The following is a 17,346-nucleotide window of genomic DNA, read 5'->3' on the forward strand; positions in this document are numbered from 1 at the left end:
GGATTTAATACTTGGATGAATACAACACAAAATGTGCTCGTATTTAAGACTTTAAGGCCTTAAACCAGGCTTGACTTTTTCAGACTCTGCAGAAACCCTGATAACGCCAAAACAATGAGCTGAAAGAGGCTAAAACGCGTCACTCATTACACATTAAAACCTAAATCCAGGGTTAATAGAAGTATTTCGCTCAACTATTAAAGGAGACAGATACGTGCTGCCATCTTTGTTTCAGCTCTGTGCGTCTGGACCAAAGGGCTCTGAGGTCGATGCCCCCCCCCCCACACACACACACCCGCCCACTAACCCTCCACATGAGAGGAGTTGTGTCTGTAGTGTGTCAGATGAAGGGAAAGTACACAGGAGGCTATTGTTTGTGCAGTCGAGTGTCAGCTGGAACAGCCTCCACTGATGTGTGGCTGCAGCTGGTGTGAAGCAGCAGAGACAGAGGGAGACAGCTGGATGCGAGCAAGACCCCCCCGACACCGACCCCCCCCCCCTCTCCCCTCCATAACCGTGCACCTAAGCAGCCGAGGAGCTGGAAAAGAGACCTCCTCGTAGCTCATTCAAGCAGCGTGGCCTTCCTCAAAAAAAAAGAGGACACACTGGTAGCTGGGAGGGAAACGTGTGTAACCGGCTTCAGGAAGGAAATGAGGCGAAGGGTTAAAGCACAATGTATAAGGGTGGGAGGCGCGGGCAGTATGTGTAGTATATGTCAGAATGCCTGCGGGGAGGGTTCGGCTGCAGCTGTAAACACTGGCTTGTCATTCACGGGGAAGACACAAGGAGAGGTTAGAGACCGTGGAGGGCGTGTCTGCTTTTAAAGACCGGTTTGGTCAGTTTACAGCTTAACAACAACAAAAAAAAAGCCTGACGACACAGCAAGACGGTGAGAAAACACAACGAGTGCTTTGCTCTCATCGTGCAGCTCCGCGTTGGTTCCTCGAGGCTCTGCAGGAGAAAGGAAGGGACGCAGCCAGCAGGGCTATCGACACCAACTATAATCTGCTTCCTTGAATGCACCGCAGATAAGCGGCTTCCAAACCAACTATATGTGGAGAACGCATCCGTGTTGACCGGAAACCGCCGTGCGACAAAGCGCATTCTTCAGTCATTACGTCTGAATGACATTTATTTATCTTAATTAAATAAACTTCACCTCCAAACGCCGACTGACTCAAATATTCTTTTAATTCAAACAAATGCAATAATACAAATTACTAAGAACCAGCTTAACAATAATTGTTTACTATATATTACATGCTTTTTTTCTCCAAATACATAAAAAAACGCTCTTAAAAAAAAAAAAGAAAAAAAAAAAAAGGACAGAACCAGTGTATTTACAATACTAACATTTACATACAGCTTCATTCTCTAGAGAGAAATGTGGAGCACCGGTCCATGATTTCCAGCATGGAAGGAACGACCATGTTATTAAAATAAAATTAAACGAAAATAAAAAAAAACACAAGTGGACGTCCTGCACTGGCAGTAATATCAAACCTGGTAACTTCTGCTAATACTCTAGATGGTGCAACAAATAAGTATTTGGCTCATGAATGACGTGAGTATTGAAAGTGAGGCTGGCATTCCTAGTGCGTGACAGAGTCTGGACACACCTCCTCATTCAGTTCAATGAGACAGTGTCTCCAAACTTTTGCACAGGAAGTGGCAGAGCGGCAGATAAAACTGGATCTGGTGACTGTAAAATGTTCCAGGAAGTGGTTGACTCATAGTTTTTAAAGAGTTCAGTCCTTCATTTTGACGATATCCTTATCAATCCTTCATGGGTGCAGAGTTCACACGTGTGTGTGTGTGTGAGAAGCTTTTATTTATTTTGTTCGTTACAGCTCTTTTCCAGTGACCGTTTGGGAGGCTGGCGTCTCGGAGAGGAGGGAGGTTTCGGAGTTCGCATTCCCTTTTGTCTTTACCACACGGTCCACAGCAGGGAATCATTTCAGTGCCATCACCACAAACGCTCACAATCCCGACACGCAGACACTCCCGTGGGGTTTTGTTTCTTCTTTAAAAAACAGGGTTTGGCAGCTGCATTCAAAAGAACCGAAAATGAGAATACTTCATTTGTTAGCACGGCAGATTCCACGAGACATGTGAGTTCCTTCATTCTTTGGATCCTCTTTTACGAGAAAAACAAACAAACAAAAAAAAAAACAGGTAAGTGCAGTCTAAGGCACAAGTTGTCAAGGCAAAAGAGTTTCACACGCCTGCACGGCGACAACTTAAACAATTGTTCCTGGTTTTGAGTCTTCGTGCCAATAAATCTGCTCTTGAGGCTCCAGCTCAGTGTGCATTTGGTTGTCGCAGTGTTGGCTGACATCTATATAGGATCTGTAACAAACACACAAGAGTGACACACGTTAGGCTGCTGGCTGGATGGAAGTGGTTAGCGCTGGGCTCAGAATGAATTAACCCTGAGTATTAGCATGCTAATGGTTATTTTTTGGTTGTGTTTTTTTTAAAACCCAGGGTCAAACATCGTCCCCCAATGAAGCAGCAGATGCACGCAGACACGATACAAACACACAGCCTCCAAATGCAACAATGTTCAGGGGTCACATTCTCCCTTTCTGCCACACGAGTGCTCACCCGCCACCACAAGACACCCAGAGGAGTGAATAAAAAAAAATAAATCAGAGAGAGAGAGGGACAGGAGATGATTTCAACCCCTTTTCTGTGAGTCCGCGTCACGTGAGAAACACAACACATCACCGTCACCATGTTAACTGAGTGGGGTTTTAACGTTCTGGTCTCTCACCCTTTCTTCTGGGCTGTGCCTTCTAATATTGGGGTAGGGGCTTAATATTTCCTGGTCAGTAGTAGCATAGGCAACAGCACCACACCTCTCTAAAGGCCCCGCAGGGCACGCCAGCCTATCACGGGTTCGCCACTCAAACTCTGGGGAGCATCTGTGCATGAGAGGGGGCAAAGGTCAAGGGTGAGTGGCAGCACACGGGCAGGGAGCCTCCACAGGGGCCGAGACGACGGCAAACAGATAAAAAAATAAAATAAAAAAAAATGCACCCTGCAGAGAAATGTGACCACCGGATGACAACAACAATGAACCAGCTGGAAGAGGAAGTAGGGCAGGCATGTTTTTTTTTTGTTGTTTTTTTTTTAAAGAAGCCATGCATGTATTTATCTTGTCATACATCTTATCAGACAATGCAGATCAGTCAAACATGTCAAAAATGCAAACTTCAGAGCATTGGCAAGCAGACTATGAGAGTTACACTGTGGACACAATGAGTGCGGCAAACACGCAGGCTCCGGCCGTCGCTGGTTACTTACTATGAGCTACCTTTAGCAAAAGACACCTTACTGAGCCTGTGGCCTCTGGAGGAGGGGTGTGGTTGTGCAGGGCTGGAGGGCACCTCCCTGACCCGGCAGCCGGGGGAGAAGGAATGGGAGGGAAAGGACGAGGAGGACAAGGAGGGAGCGGAGGGGGAACCAGGGGTGGAAGAACTAGGAGGGAAAAAGGCAGAGCGCCTCTGGACGTCAGGGCTGTGCCAGGAGCCCTTAAAAAGCTGGGAGGTGCCATATCTATAAGAAAGCAGGGGGCCAGGGGACAGTTAAGGAGAGCCGATCCATTCTTAAGCTCAGAGGAAGACCTGAGCGCAGATCCTATAATCCTCCACCTGAACCGAGCTGTCACATGACATAGTTTTAAGGTTCCGTCTCATTATTTAAGAGTGAAGTTGAATACACATTAGTTTTAAAACGTGCGAGGGACAAAAGGACTAAACAGCAGCTTGCGTTTTCTTTGGCCATCCATCCCGGGTAATTAAACACCAGTGCTTAGGTCTGGGATAAGGAGGATCAGGGAGTGGCTTATTGGATAAGGAGAAAAGCCGAGGCCAAGATTCTTCTCTCACCTGTTGTGGGCGGGGTGGCTGTAGGGGGCTGTGCTGTAGGTGTAGGACTGGGGCGCGTGCATGGGCATGTCGTACTCCATCATACCACCACCGCTCACTTGGCTGTGCCAGTTTCCACTGGAGGCCACCGAGGACACTGGAGGAAAAAAATATGTAAAAAAAAGAAGTTAGAAACTGATCCACCGGGGCTCTACACAGCCGTGTGGGACGTGGTGCCGCATTCTGACCTGAGTAGGTGGAGACGTTCCTGTTGATGTGGTTGTAGGGAGCAGGCATGGTCTGGTAGCCCAGGCTCTGCTGGGAGCCTCTGTCATAGTCGTAGTTGTACGGAGTCTGCTTGTGTGCAGCGTTGCGTTGGTACCAGCCCCTCAAGTGTTCATGCACCATGGCCTTCTGGATGTTCCTGCCCGTGGGCTCGTTGCTGCGGGGCGCCGGGCGGTTCCTGGGGGGCCTCAGAGTGGCGTAGGGGTTCTGAGAAATACCGTCCATTTCATCGGTACCGTAGTGACTGTGCATGTCGTGGCTGTGATAGGCTGTTTGGCCGTGGTGGTGGTGGTGGTAGGACGGGTTGACGTTGTAGTGTCCCTCCATCTCATTGTCGTACATGCTGGAATAATGCTCCGGCTCCACGTAGGTGGGGTATCCTGTCACGTAGTAGGCCGTCGTGGTGGGTCTGGCCTGAGGCTGGTAGCAGCGGGCGTCCGGCTGAGCCAGGTTGGGCATGCTGCCCGTGTTGGCGTACAGGTCTTTTCTGTGCCGGCCACGCCCCCTGCGCCTGTGGGTGTGGTTGCCGGGAACGCTGTACTCTACGCTGGACTGGCTCGTGTACGACGAGCCGTCGTCGAGGATCTCGGTGCTGTTGCTCCGTCTGGCGGAGGAGATGATGAACGCGGGCACAGCTGGTTTGGTCTCCGCCACAAACTTAGACTGGGACTCCAGACTCCCGCTGCGCTGGCGGAAATGTTGCGGAGCGTCCTCTGATCTGTAATTGAAACCACAAGCAGTTAGTTGTGTTTTTGTCTCCAGCATTGTAAAAAAAAAAGACAGACGTAAAGAAAGAGAGCGAGTCCTCGAGGCCTCACCTGAGCTGGGTGCTGCTGTAGGCATTGCGGGTGAGGAGGGGGGTGGGCGGCATGCTGCGGGCGTCACGTGGCTGTCTGGACGCCGGTTTAAACGGGCTGCTGTGGCTGGATAAGGCATCGCGGTGACTGTAGTGGAGCGGTTCTTGGTCGTAATCGAATCTGGAACACAGATAATGGCCGTGTTTTCAAGGCATCTTCACTGAGATTAACACCACCGCCCTCTAGATTCATGCATGTTTCCATTCGGCAGCAACAGTACGATCGTCTAAGGCTGCTCTGAGTCTCTGAGGCTGGGAGTAATATATATACCACCTGCCTATGTTTCTGTAAACAAACGTGTAGCACCCACGATTTAAACCACTTTACTGTTCCCATTTTCCTCTCTGTCTTCCCTCAGCTTGGATTTGCTGTCGGCTTCTTCACAGGCAGCGACATGTTTTTTTTTTTTTTTTCCATCTATTTTTGAAGCTGTGCATTTGGGCTGATAAGAGGGAGATTGTAGGGGTGGCAGGAATGCAGCTCTGCATCTGCTCTACAGGTCTGTACTAGCTCCGTGCTCTGGGCCTATAGAGAAACAACAAACTAACTGGCTCTAAACAGAAAGAGCTTCAGCTGAAACACCATCAAAAGGTCCACGTCATCAGTTTGAACTTATTCCTATAACAGTACACAGACAGACAGACAGACAGACAGACAGAGCAAAGTAAGACCATGCTCAGCGAGCGTCGGTGCTGGCTGTGTACCTGCTGTCTGCAAGCTGGTCGTTGGCAGAGGCTCGTCTGTCTTTGTTGTAATGAATGTCCAGAGTCTCTGCGTGGTGCAGCCTTGGCGAGTACTGGACGGATCGAGACCGCTGCCTCTGGGAACCAAGCTCGTCATCTGGGAGACCAAAGCAAGAGCTTGAGTGCAACTGATCAACAACACACACACACACAAAAAAAAGGGGGTAAAGGAGCAACATGTGTTCATAATGAGGCCAGTTACCGTCGTCCAGAGTGAGGCTGTCAGACAGAGAGCTGAGCTCTGAGGCGTGGGCATCGTCTGACAAAGAGAACACAGACACTCGACCTCAGAAACACATTCCTCAACCAGCTTTGATATGGAAGCGCTTTTGACTGCGGCTGTTTATCTACCTGCTAAGATCAGCGAGGCTCTCTGAGTGGGTTTCTTCCCTTTCTTGATCCTGTAGTCGTTAATGTCCTTCTCGATCTTCTCCAGCTTCCTCATGGCATCCAAGCAGTTGTTTCTCCTCTTCCTCTTCACCGTCTTGCCGAGGTCGCCCTCGTTGGCCAGCTTCATGGCCGCTTCCACGATCTTCTGCTGCAAGGCGAACATGCCCTCCAGATTCCTCAGATGTGGGTCCTGTAGAGGGAAAAAAAAATTAAAGGATTATCTTTATCCTAACACCCACATGGTTAATGGGGAAATTCCACAAAAATATATATCCCCCGAACAAAGAAACAGACAGGTTAATAGACACAACATGGAATTTATCTTCATCTTGCAGCTGCTGGCACAATCACGTTTACTCTCGGTTATATTTATCCTCCCAACTGAGCTGCAGATAGAAACTAACTACAAACAAAGCGTTACGCAAACGTTACACGTTAAACTCTTAATCCTCAGAGTCACTCGACTGATCTGAATAACCCGTGGATTATTTCAACAGTACGTCACAACAAAAACACAACAATATCTAAACTCACCTCGTCAAAGGGAAAGAGGTCATCCAGCTTGAACGCCGTCCCGACGCGGCGCCGCACCTGAGGAGGCTTCTCGCCTGGGACCAGGGGATACTCTTTAGGCAATCTGCCCGTAAGCTCCTGCAAATCAGAACAATAACCAAGGAGTCAGGCAAGTGTTTTTACATTTTACGGAGAGTGTATTCTAGCTGTATTAGAAATACTCACAGCTTCTCTCATGCAGATCTTTTGCAGCTCTTTAAGTTTCTGCATGAGTGTGTCCTGCAGGTCCTTTTCTTTCTTTTTTAATTCAGCAATCTTCTCTTTCTTCTGCTCCTCTGTGACTTCAGAGTCTGCAGAACCTGGAATAATCACACATGTGATTAGTTGCAAATTATAGCCATAAATCATCACTCGTCAACCTGACACGGAACGGGAGCCGCGAGCTGGTTAACTCTCCGCTTACCGGCTGAGATGAGGCTTCCGTTGCTGGCCATGATCAGCTGATCTTTGCTCTCAATACTGGAAAGTTTACTGATCCGTGGGGCGCTGATCTCCGTGAGGTCTACGGCGATGTCCCCCGAGCTCCTGGTTGTGGTCATTTTTGCCTGTAGGCGAGAGAAGAGGAAGCGGTGAGCAGGAGGAGGAGGAGGAGGAGGTGGAGGTGGAGGAGGAACCGGGGGAAAGGAGCGGGGGAAAAAAAGCGAGTATTTCATTTTAATGATAGCGCACTGCGATGGCGGCGGCTGCATTTGCATGGCTGGCACTCGGAGAGCACGGCGCTCTCATCAATCAGTGCGGGGGCTCTATTCCTGGATGACACACCATCTGCCTTTCAGAGAGACAGTGGCTGAATAACCTCATTTGACTGGAGCCACACAAACTCATCCATCTCCACAAATTCTCATCCCGCACCGCTCATACTGAATAATATCCCCCCAACGCTCTACAAATATGCATCATAAATACAAACACGTGAAGAACAGGAGTTCTTAATAATGTGGTCGTAGAAAAAAGAACCCTTATGATCAATCCTAACCATAACCAAGACCTAGCTTAATTTGGGTTTTTTTATTTATTTTTTTTATTACATATATAGCAAAGACAAAGAAAAAAGTGAAGACGCTCAACAATCAGGAGGGATGGACTGAGCCCATGTCCTGCCTTTGGAGGTAGACAGGCGCACTTGTCATTTACTTGTAGTTTACTCTGTCCTAAGCCACAGAAATAAGGCATAAATAGCCACATACTTCTATAATTTTGACAATATTGTATCTACAGAGTGACAAAAAAACATTCCGCCCTCAGAGAAATCACAAGCTCTTACGTCTCTTCAGTGTCAACTACCCAATCCCGACCAAGTAACACTTTCACGAGCAACGCGGACGATGTTTACTTTAGAACCGGAGCCAAAGTGGAATATCCCTTCGTCGGGATGTTGACACAAGTCACGGGCACGAGATGCGGATCTGAAGGTTCATCACATGATGAGGAGTCACAGCTACAAGAGGATGTGACGCGAAAAACAAGCACATCTGTCCCAGTTCAGAGCGAGTAAGAATCAGTCTGTCTACCTGGTAAAAACAGGTCAACACTGCAGCTCAAGTTAATTAAATGACAGTGTTTCCCCCCCGACCCCACACCCAGAGTTTCTATTATGGCTTCATTGCTTGACAATGTCAGCGCGTTATTTGGTCTTTCCAACCTCCCTCTGTATGACCGGCCTCAGGGCGCCGACACATGACATCAAATAACCAGCGGCAACAAAGACAGACCATGACGTCGTCTCTTGACACTTGTACTTGGACCAGATACCTTCACATGAACATGCAAATATTAAAGCCAACAGCCCCCTGGGACAAACGTTCTGCACCTGTGCGACGGGAAATAACTCCATACGAGAGCAGGTGGCCATTCCTGCATCGTGCTTAGACTTGGAAAGACTTGGTCACACATAAAAAACTACTCTGGAAAAACAAAAAAATTATCATTGGTCCTCATTTTTTGTTCATTCACCCCAACATGCAGAGGCGTCACGGTGTAAAACATTTGTGTTAAACGTCGTTGTTTTTAAATCAGCTGTTGGCAGAAGATGTGAACAAAGCAAAGTGAATCAGGAAGGAGACAAACCACACTCACTTTGCTCTCCTTCCTGTCCAGGTAGAACTGGTGCTGACTGATGGCCATCACCCAGATGGTTTTAATCAGAGAGTGGCTGGCATACCATGAGTGAATAACCAGACCAGTCTGTCCAAACGTTCGCTTGGTCACAGCTCTTCTGTGGGAGATAACGAGAGAGACACTGAGTACTTCTGCAGCAGCCAAGAAATAAAATATGTTCACTTGATGTACTGGAGATAAACAAGACTTTAATTAGGATTAAAACAAATATTTATCCAATTAAACGTGGGGAGTGAAGAAGAGATGAGAAACGCTCCGGAGGTCTTATAACAACCTTAGGATAATAAAGTGGCTCTTGCACAGCAGGAAGGAAAACACAAATTTAACAGATGTGTTAAAGCCATTAACAAGTTGTCCTGAACTGGGCCACTGGCTGCAGATGCCCTTCACAGAGTGTGTAAGGTGGAGGATAAGGAGGCAGGAACAGCAGGTAAAAATGGAAACACTTGAAAACATAAGGAAAGGCTCCTATTATTAATGCGAGATAAGATTAAAACAAGTGGCTTGTCTTCTCTGACCTGTGAGGGTCGTTCACTTCCACCGCAAATTTCTTCTCCCGGAAATACAAATTCTCCAACTGCTTCCACTGAAACAACTGCAGAGAGACAGAAAGAGACGGGGAGGGGAGAGGGGGCAATTAAAAACAGAACGGTTATCCTAGAAGTTATCCTCGCGATAGGACAGGGAATCAAAATCACCAGAAGACAACAGCTCCACAAACACCAGCCTCTGTTCCAACGTGCAACATTAGCAGAAGCAGCACAACAGCTGTAGCCGTGAATGGGGCTCAGTGGGCCAGCCGGTCAGGTGTAAGTACGGGCTAACACAGGAGCAATTATAAGGCTGCTGCAACTGCAGGGGAGCAAAAATCGTGGCCAGGCGTCGAGCCAGCTTCTTTCATTCGGGCTGTGCAGGAGAACAGAGGAACGAATAAAAACATCTGCTCCGCTGATAATCTTCTGATGTTAACTCAAAAAGATTTGGAGCCCGTGATCCAATCTACTCTCGTTCTGACCAAATACCGAGCCTGAGATAAAAAAATGATTATAAAGCTAGAAGCAGCCTAAAAAAAAAATGCTCTCTAGACGACTGGAGGATATTTTACCCTGAGAGGCAAACTGTGCCCGGCGTTAAGAAATCACTATAAGCTGACACATGCAGTTCCTCTAGGACAAACATGTAGGCTGAATTTATAACACGGCAAATAGGAAATCTTCCTGTATATGAAGAACACAACACCAAGGCACAACAATAATTAACTAGAAGCATATAAGGAAACTAAAGCACAAAAATAAAGCTGCTGACTGTTTAACCCAGACTGACAGGTAGGTAGTGGAAAGGAAAAAACACCAGCAGCTCTTACCGTGGGGTGTATTATTCCTGCTTATCAAATCGCTGTAGTATTCTCTCGGGTTTGTCCTGAATCCTTTTGACTTTGAGTTTCCCACAGGGCTAGAGCTTCCTCGAACAATACTCTCTCTTGTCTGCTCTCAGGGAGCCAGATAGGTGTTGCAAGAGTTTCAGCTGAGGCGGGCCACACCCCCCTCGACCCTGGCTCCTCCTCTTTCTCCTCCTCCTCCTCCTGACATCACAGACACCTCAGGCTGCCTCCCAGGCTTCGTACCCCCCCCACCACCCCCCCTTCTCTCCCAGTTCTCTTTTCAGTCAGACCAGATGAGCAAGTTGTACACAAGTATTTGCTCGGCCAGTTCTTCCTCGTTCAGAAAACATTTCACCTCTGCTCCACTTTGCCGTCACTCGCAGGCTTTTGCTGTTTATTACTGTGAATATCGCACTGACCGGCGCCGTAGTAAATCCACTACTACAACCGTCTCCCCCCGCTGGGCAAACATGTTAGCAATCTGTTACTACTGTCTAATCATTTATAGCCTTCAGCCACTTCAGTTTGGTATTTACTATATACACCGATCAGGCAATGAATGGACGTGGGCTTTTCTGAGGGGGCTGAACATCGATAGTTTGGGGGGGGGGTCCAGTGAATTTGGAGGCCAGGTCGAAACCTTGCGCTGTTCTTCATGTTTTCTTTAGTTGTTCCTACAGCATTCGTGTGTGTGTGTATTAATGCCTGTGTTTTACTTGACTCACTGATTAAACTGCATGAGTACAAACACTGACTCACATTCCTCTGTTTTGATGACAGGTATGAATACACTGAGAATCACGGCCACGCTGAAAGGAATCTAACCTGATTATTTCATCATAATGGAAAATGTTCAATATTTCAGGTTCGTGAAGACAAAAGAAGCTGTTTAGGCGAGTGTGTTCTAAACCTGCAGGAATCGTTTTTCCAATGTTTTCCAACAACATTATTCTAGAAGTCCACCTATTCCATAAATGTGAGTATCAGGCACAGCAGCTAAAATACATATCCCAGGGCCGATGCATGGTTCTGTTTCTGCTACAGAACTGGGCTGAAGGAGAAGAGATAGAACATGCACATCAACCCTGGGCGCGGTATACAAACACACAGTCCTTTTTAGCAACAGCATTGGACTTGGTCACCCAACGAGGGTCGAGATGCAGCAACGCCACAAGCCTGTAGTCCACCATTCATGCTGTTGTTGTTATGAGACATTACTGTGTTTGTATCAGGCGTCAACACCAATGAAAAAAGAAAACTTTGGATCTGGATTCAAAAAGGTTCTCGGTTCTATCCGTCATGACATGAATATGTGATTTCACCCGTATTTGTGTAAACATGGTCCAAGTAACATCCACACGAATCTAAAAGTTTCCCAGCTCGACACTGAATTGTCATAAAATGGCCAATGTTATTCACTTCTCCCGCCAGTGGTCATAATGTTACGCCTGATGTCTGATGCCTGAGACTGAGACGAAGACCGTTGCAGTTAATCTCTCAATCTCATTGTGAAGGAACCTCAAACCGATTCACGCCTTTAAGTCGCTGTCACTGCCGAGACAATTTACATAGTGACAACAGACAACAAAGGTCCATCAAGTGAGCTCGCACTTTCACCAGATCACTGATCCCATTAGAGAAACTCCACACCTGTGTGCCAGCCCATTAATGAAACCGTTCTTCTGGTAGAGCCACTTCCAAAGCATGCAGAGGATGTGACAAACTGCAATAATACAACAACAGGTTTATAGAGGGAAAAGGTCGGAGGGATCATCCACTGACTCATCAGGTCAAGCTCTAAAATACACAACAACATTAAATTACTGTAAAAACCAGGAACACCAGCTCGACAGTAAAGGAAAAAGTCTTCCGTCTCGTTTCGTTACCAAATGTCTCGTGGTGGAAGTTTGCCAGAAATGCCTGTGGTTTCAGATGGGATCAGGCTGTTCAGATACAACTCACACCCACAATGCAACCAGCCCCCCCTCCAAACCTCACCCCAGCTCCCCCCCGGGGGGGCCACGCACGAGAATCATATGTGGACGCAAAAATAGTGACAAAGGCAGTGACTCACACGCCTGTTCAGAAGAAGATATGTGCCCCACCCTTCACACACTGCAGCACGTCACAAACCAGCGCCGGGTTAGCTGGCAACGCGGTGCGTTTCCACAACGTGACGCATCGCTTCGCGTTGTGAAAACCTGACAACAGGAAGACACAGGAAGGAACTTTATCCTGTTTTGCTTCATGATGGAGGGGGGGGGGGGGGGGGTGTTTAATGAAAATAAAAGTGACTGGGGAGACGGTCTGTTCAGTTTTCTTCTCACGTCTTCTATTACATGTCACTTTTATTTATTTGTTTTAAACGTATTAAACTGAAGATCTGTTTAGCTTCTGCTCGGCTCATCACATCAGTCTTTGAGACTGGAAAAGGAAACCAGACAGAAAAGTCTCCTGGTTTAATTTATGAAGGATTTAAGTCTTTATTTATCTCATGGTCGTGGTTGTGGAAACACACAGACTCACACTTGTGGTTCTTCATATCGTCTGTTCCTCTTCTGAAATAAAAAAAAAGTCTATTTTATTCCTGTGTTCCCTCAAGATCAGATTTTATGTTTTTAAGTTTTTATTTAGCAGCAGGGAGAGTGAAGCTTTTGAGTTTCAGGCTAATTGTTATAGAGTGGTCAAACTGACATGTCTGACTGTGGCAGATTTCAAAATTTCTATAAAAACAAATAAAAATATTCAGTACTACTGAGTGAGCAGAGGTTTACTGCACTAAAAAAATTTACAAATAATCACCAATATATCAGGAAAAAAACAAAGAGATGACACTGCAATGAATCAATACATGATTCATAAAAGACTTAACTAATTACAATGACACACTATGTTTCTGGATAATAATTATCTATAATGAAGTTTAAACATTAAGTTTAAACAACTTTTTTTGAGTTTAGAGACAGAAGTAATTGATTTTAACTCATCACGGAGGCTGTTCCACAAGTTTACTCCTTTAACTGTAACACACCTACAACCTTTATCCTTTTAAACATATTAATTCAAGTACAACTGTTATAAAGTACTTTATCTGAAAAACTGCACCCACTAGTACTAACTAGTACTGTTGTTTTGTTTTGCATTGTTAGATCAATTGTGTTTCCTCCAAGACGCACACTTCACATTATCATAATGGATGCAGCGTGCTGAGAGGGGCTGAATAAAGGGGCTGTTAACTAAGGGATCGGATCCCTCAATACGTCCTGGGGGGTGTTCACACCTGTGTTTTATAGTTCGCCCAGTTTGGAGCTCAGAGCAAGGTCTGAACAGGCTCTAAGACGGGACTCACTCTCAACATTCAGCAGATATTCAAGGCTCTTGTGCTGTGGTGAAGTTAGAAAAGGCAAAGCTGAGCTTTGATGAACCAACACCCTCGCTGCTGTCGCCTCTTCGTTCCAAACAACCACCCAGTCTCTGGGCTGGCATGGCAGAGCGCCAGCCCCCGGTCCCAGAGCCCTGCAGCTTCCCACGGAGCAACATAATTACACCTCCAGTAGGAGTAGGAGGGCCGGGGAGAGCCACGCTGCGCCTGTGCCCATTAATACCTCGGCCGGCATGCAGCGTAACAGCACACCCTGCTTATGTCAACAGGTTCCTGCCATATAACAAGCTCTGATGACCCTAATGAAAGAAGCCGGGTGGAAATGCTCGACGTTATTAAGTAACACCCCTAAAAACAAAAGGAGAGGTAAACACAACCACACATTTAGCAAACCGACGTGCAAGACACAAGAACAAGAACAAAGGAAGAAACGGCTCCTAATAAAACCTCGGCAAATAAAACAGGTGGCTCCAAACTGGCATCGGATGCTTAGGAGATACTTCTCAACTATTTCTGCTCCAAAAACGATGACGCCAGCAGAAAAGATTTGTTGCCTTTTGTTGTGCCTTTGCCTCCTACTCGCAACAATAACTGCAGCCATTCATGCCACTGCTGAGTCAGTAAAGACTTTCAAACACACTAAATATAGACATAAACAACTGTTACCGCAATTACTTTCTGCTTTGATAAATCACACTGCCTGAGCTAAATCGGGAGTCTTCAGTGTTTTTATTTATTTCAAACATGTGCAGCAGTGAGGTGCCCGTGCAACTGCCATAAACATAAATATACCTGCCATAAACACACACACGCATACATGGGATTTCACCAGAGGACTAAACAGAGTCTCGTCAAATTTGTGGGGCAAAAACATATATAAAAAAATGTCTAATCAACTAAAGACTTTGAAACACCCCTGCAGTACCTCCACACACCACTAGGTGGCCCATGAGGTGCTAAATAATATATTTGCATCTTCTCAGCCTGATATTTTGCACGTTCTGTCAATTTCAAGATTTAAGAAACAAGATATTTTGTTTGCCAGTTGTGCAGATACACTTAGGAACTCTTGTGCAGTTGTTCAGAGAGTCAGATAAAAAGACACAGTTCTCAGTTGTATTAAAAAAAGGATCTGTATGTACATGTTGTAAGTAAGTGCATAAAACCTGATATAAAAAGCTCATGAAAGATCTGACAAGCTTGCACTGCACCAGCCAGGGAGACAACACAATGCAACACACTAGGTAATGAGCTCATATTAACACAAACACTGCACTATGCCCAGTTATTCTGCGTTGGCCGAGAGCCTCACTGTGGCAGGGAAGAAGTCCGTATCTGCATATTGATTAAGCCAAAGACATGGACTCCGTCATCAGTTTGCACGTGTGATGACGTTTGTGTAGCGAGTAGTTGGGTAGAGGCTGTTCAACTCTTGCTAACTCTTGCTGTATTTGCGGTCACACTAACAGCCTTGACTGTACTAAGCACACACTGACAGTCACAAAATATTTTCCCCATCTGTCTTTCTCTATCTCCTGACTGACATGGGAACCAGGGTCTTGATTACATCTATTTACAGTCTGGGTGGATCATTAACCTGCTAACCAGAAAACTTGAGCTGCCAATTACCCATCAAAGTCTATTAATGTTGTTCAATATTACAAACATCCACAAAACCAACAGCACAAACCTTATATGTTTCTGATCGACTTGAGTGTTAAACATCAGAAGCAAACTATGTCAAGTTTATTTATAAAAGCCCCACACCCTCAGTAACCCCAGCGGACCTGTAATCTAAGATCCTAGACAGAGATAAGGAAAAACTCCACACATTTACAAAACGTAAACAACTGGAAAATAAAAATACAGCAGCTAAAAAAAGAGGTCAACCTACCTTTCTTGGTTTCAGCTTATCCTGCAAATCGTACTGGCCGATGCCTTTGTAGCTGACTCCCAACCACCAAGGTATTCCTTGCTTGTCCTGCATGAAAGGACACACACACACCACCACTGATTAGAGGCTGCTTTATTATAGAAAAAAGAAAAAAAAAAAGGCCTGCTACCAAAGCAATTACCCTATTATGCTCACAGCAATAGCAACACAAGTCGAGATCAAATACATTAAAGGCCCTAAAATCTCTGCAAGCCCAACTGAGTCATTTAAACGCTGCTGTTTGATCTCCTCACACACCTTGATTTTAATAGGGCTTGGCAGGAAAAAGTCAGTGGATGTGTGTGACAGCATGGAAAGTTGAAGGGATGGCTTTATGCTGATCTAAACAGGCTGCAGTTTATTTATCCCTGGTTAAATTCTTTTGATTTCTTTTAAAGGGTTTGCCAGTTTGTAACAATCTCTTACAGTCTAACCTAAAAAAAAAACGTGTGCGTGCTGCTGCAATGATTTTAAACAGGAAGAGGTTTACGATCAATGAGTGAATAAGGGTTTGTGTTACATTAGATGCATGAAACAAAAAGGAAGATGTTTGCAGAAGCTTGTGTCTTTGAAGTTTTTCAGTCATCTGGGTCATGATGACTTCAAAAGAAAAGCAACTGGACTTGTAGAGTTTCTCCGGTGTGTAGTTGAGGTTTGAATAGGAACAGGACATGGACAAACAAAGCCAAATGTTTGTGAGCAGTAATGTCCCTGAGGAATTTTATGTTTAAATTTGAATGCGACTTTAACTGGACAACTTAAGTGCATGTAAACACGTTACTCCAACTAAAATCAGAGTTCCCCTTATCCAATTAAAACACCTAGATAATGAGACTGGAAACTGATTTTCTCCAGCATGTATGCGCCTTAACTGGACTTTAACTAGACAATGCATGTGTGCGCATGCTCCACAACCGCTGCGCTGGCGTATGACACCGGAACAAAAACATCCAATAAAGCCGGTCGCATAGGAAGAAGAAGGTAAACAGAGTCGGTAGAAGAACCATCTGAGGGATAGCGCCATCTATCTGCACCATGAGTAGTGGCAGTAGTAGTTGAACTATTATCCATCTGGTTAATAACGCATGACCGACTCTTGTTTATTATATGACGTCCTAGCTCAACTGGAAAGAGAACCACATTAACCCACTGAAAAGACACATATCGCCACCTAGTGTGGAGGAGGAGGACATGTTCCCGTCAGTTATTCCATTTTCTCCAGTGCCTGTAAACTGGACCTCATTCAGAAAGTTCAATTTTGAGCATAGCTAAATAAAACTGTGCATTGACTGAGTGATACTAGATACTCTTCCTGGTTCTGGAAGCACTGGAGTAATTGCTTGCATGTGTTTTAGTTAGTGGGTTTTATTGATGTGACTGTCTGTTTTTGTCTGTGTTTATATGGACCACACTGGTCTGGATTCAAGTTAAAGTAAAGTAAACAAGTCTCCAAACCTTAACAACAGGTAAGTATCTGGTTGTTAACAGACTCTAGTTAAGCAAGTTTCTGTTTGGCTCCACCCACAGATGTGTCTATTTAAACCTCGACCAATCCTTGGATGAAATGTCTCCAAGAAACGAGTCCAGTTTCCTTTAATGTTTTTTTTTTTTTGTGTGTATTTGACATAAGCTTATTCAAAGGTTAAGCTACTGTTTGACTTGGGGCACCGCTCTTACCTTTACTTGATAATAATGAACTCCGTATGTCGGCAGGGACTCCACCAGGGCCAGATACCTTCAGAAAAAAAAACAGGTTGAGTTTAGCCACTTTCACTTAATCACTGTCAAAGAGTGGCTGTCGTACGACGGCGG

At 45.6% G+C, this 17,346-nt stretch overlaps 1 protein-coding gene across 7 annotated transcripts in view; it reads right to left on the minus strand.

The window, feature by feature from the left end:
- Nucleotides 1-1,173: 1,173 nt before the first annotated feature.
- The window catches only part of frmd4ba (FERM domain containing 4Ba), a 45,407-nt gene continuing 29,234 nt past the window's right edge, over nucleotides 1,174-17,346 (minus strand). For 3 of the 7 annotated variants that reach the window (XM_047583198.1, XM_047583199.1, XM_047583191.1), the window contains exons 10-24: nucleotides 17,212-17,269; nucleotides 15,496-15,582; nucleotides 9,357-9,433; nucleotides 8,797-8,935; nucleotides 7,124-7,265; nucleotides 6,886-7,019; nucleotides 6,682-6,798; nucleotides 6,109-6,337; nucleotides 5,960-6,016; nucleotides 5,719-5,854; nucleotides 4,976-5,134; nucleotides 4,121-4,875; nucleotides 3,894-4,029; nucleotides 3,310-3,561; nucleotides 1,174-2,349 (exon numbers count right to left, since the gene is read on the minus strand). In XM_047583198.1, coding sequence (XP_047439154.1) covers nucleotide 2,349; nucleotides 3,310-3,561; nucleotides 3,894-4,029; nucleotides 4,121-4,875; nucleotides 4,976-5,134; nucleotides 5,719-5,854; nucleotides 5,960-6,016; nucleotides 6,109-6,337; nucleotides 6,682-6,798; nucleotides 6,886-7,019; nucleotides 7,124-7,265; nucleotides 8,797-8,935; nucleotides 9,357-9,433; nucleotides 15,496-15,582; nucleotides 17,212-17,269 — 2,479 coding nt within the window. In that variant the 3' untranslated portion in view covers nucleotides 1,174-2,348. Of the gene's footprint in view, nucleotides 2,350-2,776; nucleotides 2,928-3,309; nucleotides 3,562-3,893; nucleotides 4,030-4,120; nucleotides 4,876-4,975; nucleotides 5,135-5,718; nucleotides 5,855-5,959; nucleotides 6,017-6,108; nucleotides 6,338-6,681; nucleotides 6,799-6,885; nucleotides 7,020-7,123; nucleotides 7,266-8,796; nucleotides 8,936-9,356; nucleotides 9,434-15,495; nucleotides 15,583-17,211; nucleotides 17,270-17,346 lie in introns of all 7 variants that reach the window. The other 4 variants (XM_047583195.1, XM_047583196.1, XM_047583194.1 and 1 more) reach the window with 4 other exon arrangements.

Source organism: Mugil cephalus, chromosome 4 (assembly GCF_022458985.1).
Source record: "Mugil cephalus isolate CIBA_MC_2020 chromosome 4, CIBA_Mcephalus_1.1, whole genome shotgun sequence".
NCBI classification, from domain to species: domain Eukaryota; kingdom Metazoa; phylum Chordata; class Actinopteri; order Mugiliformes; family Mugilidae; genus Mugil; species Mugil cephalus.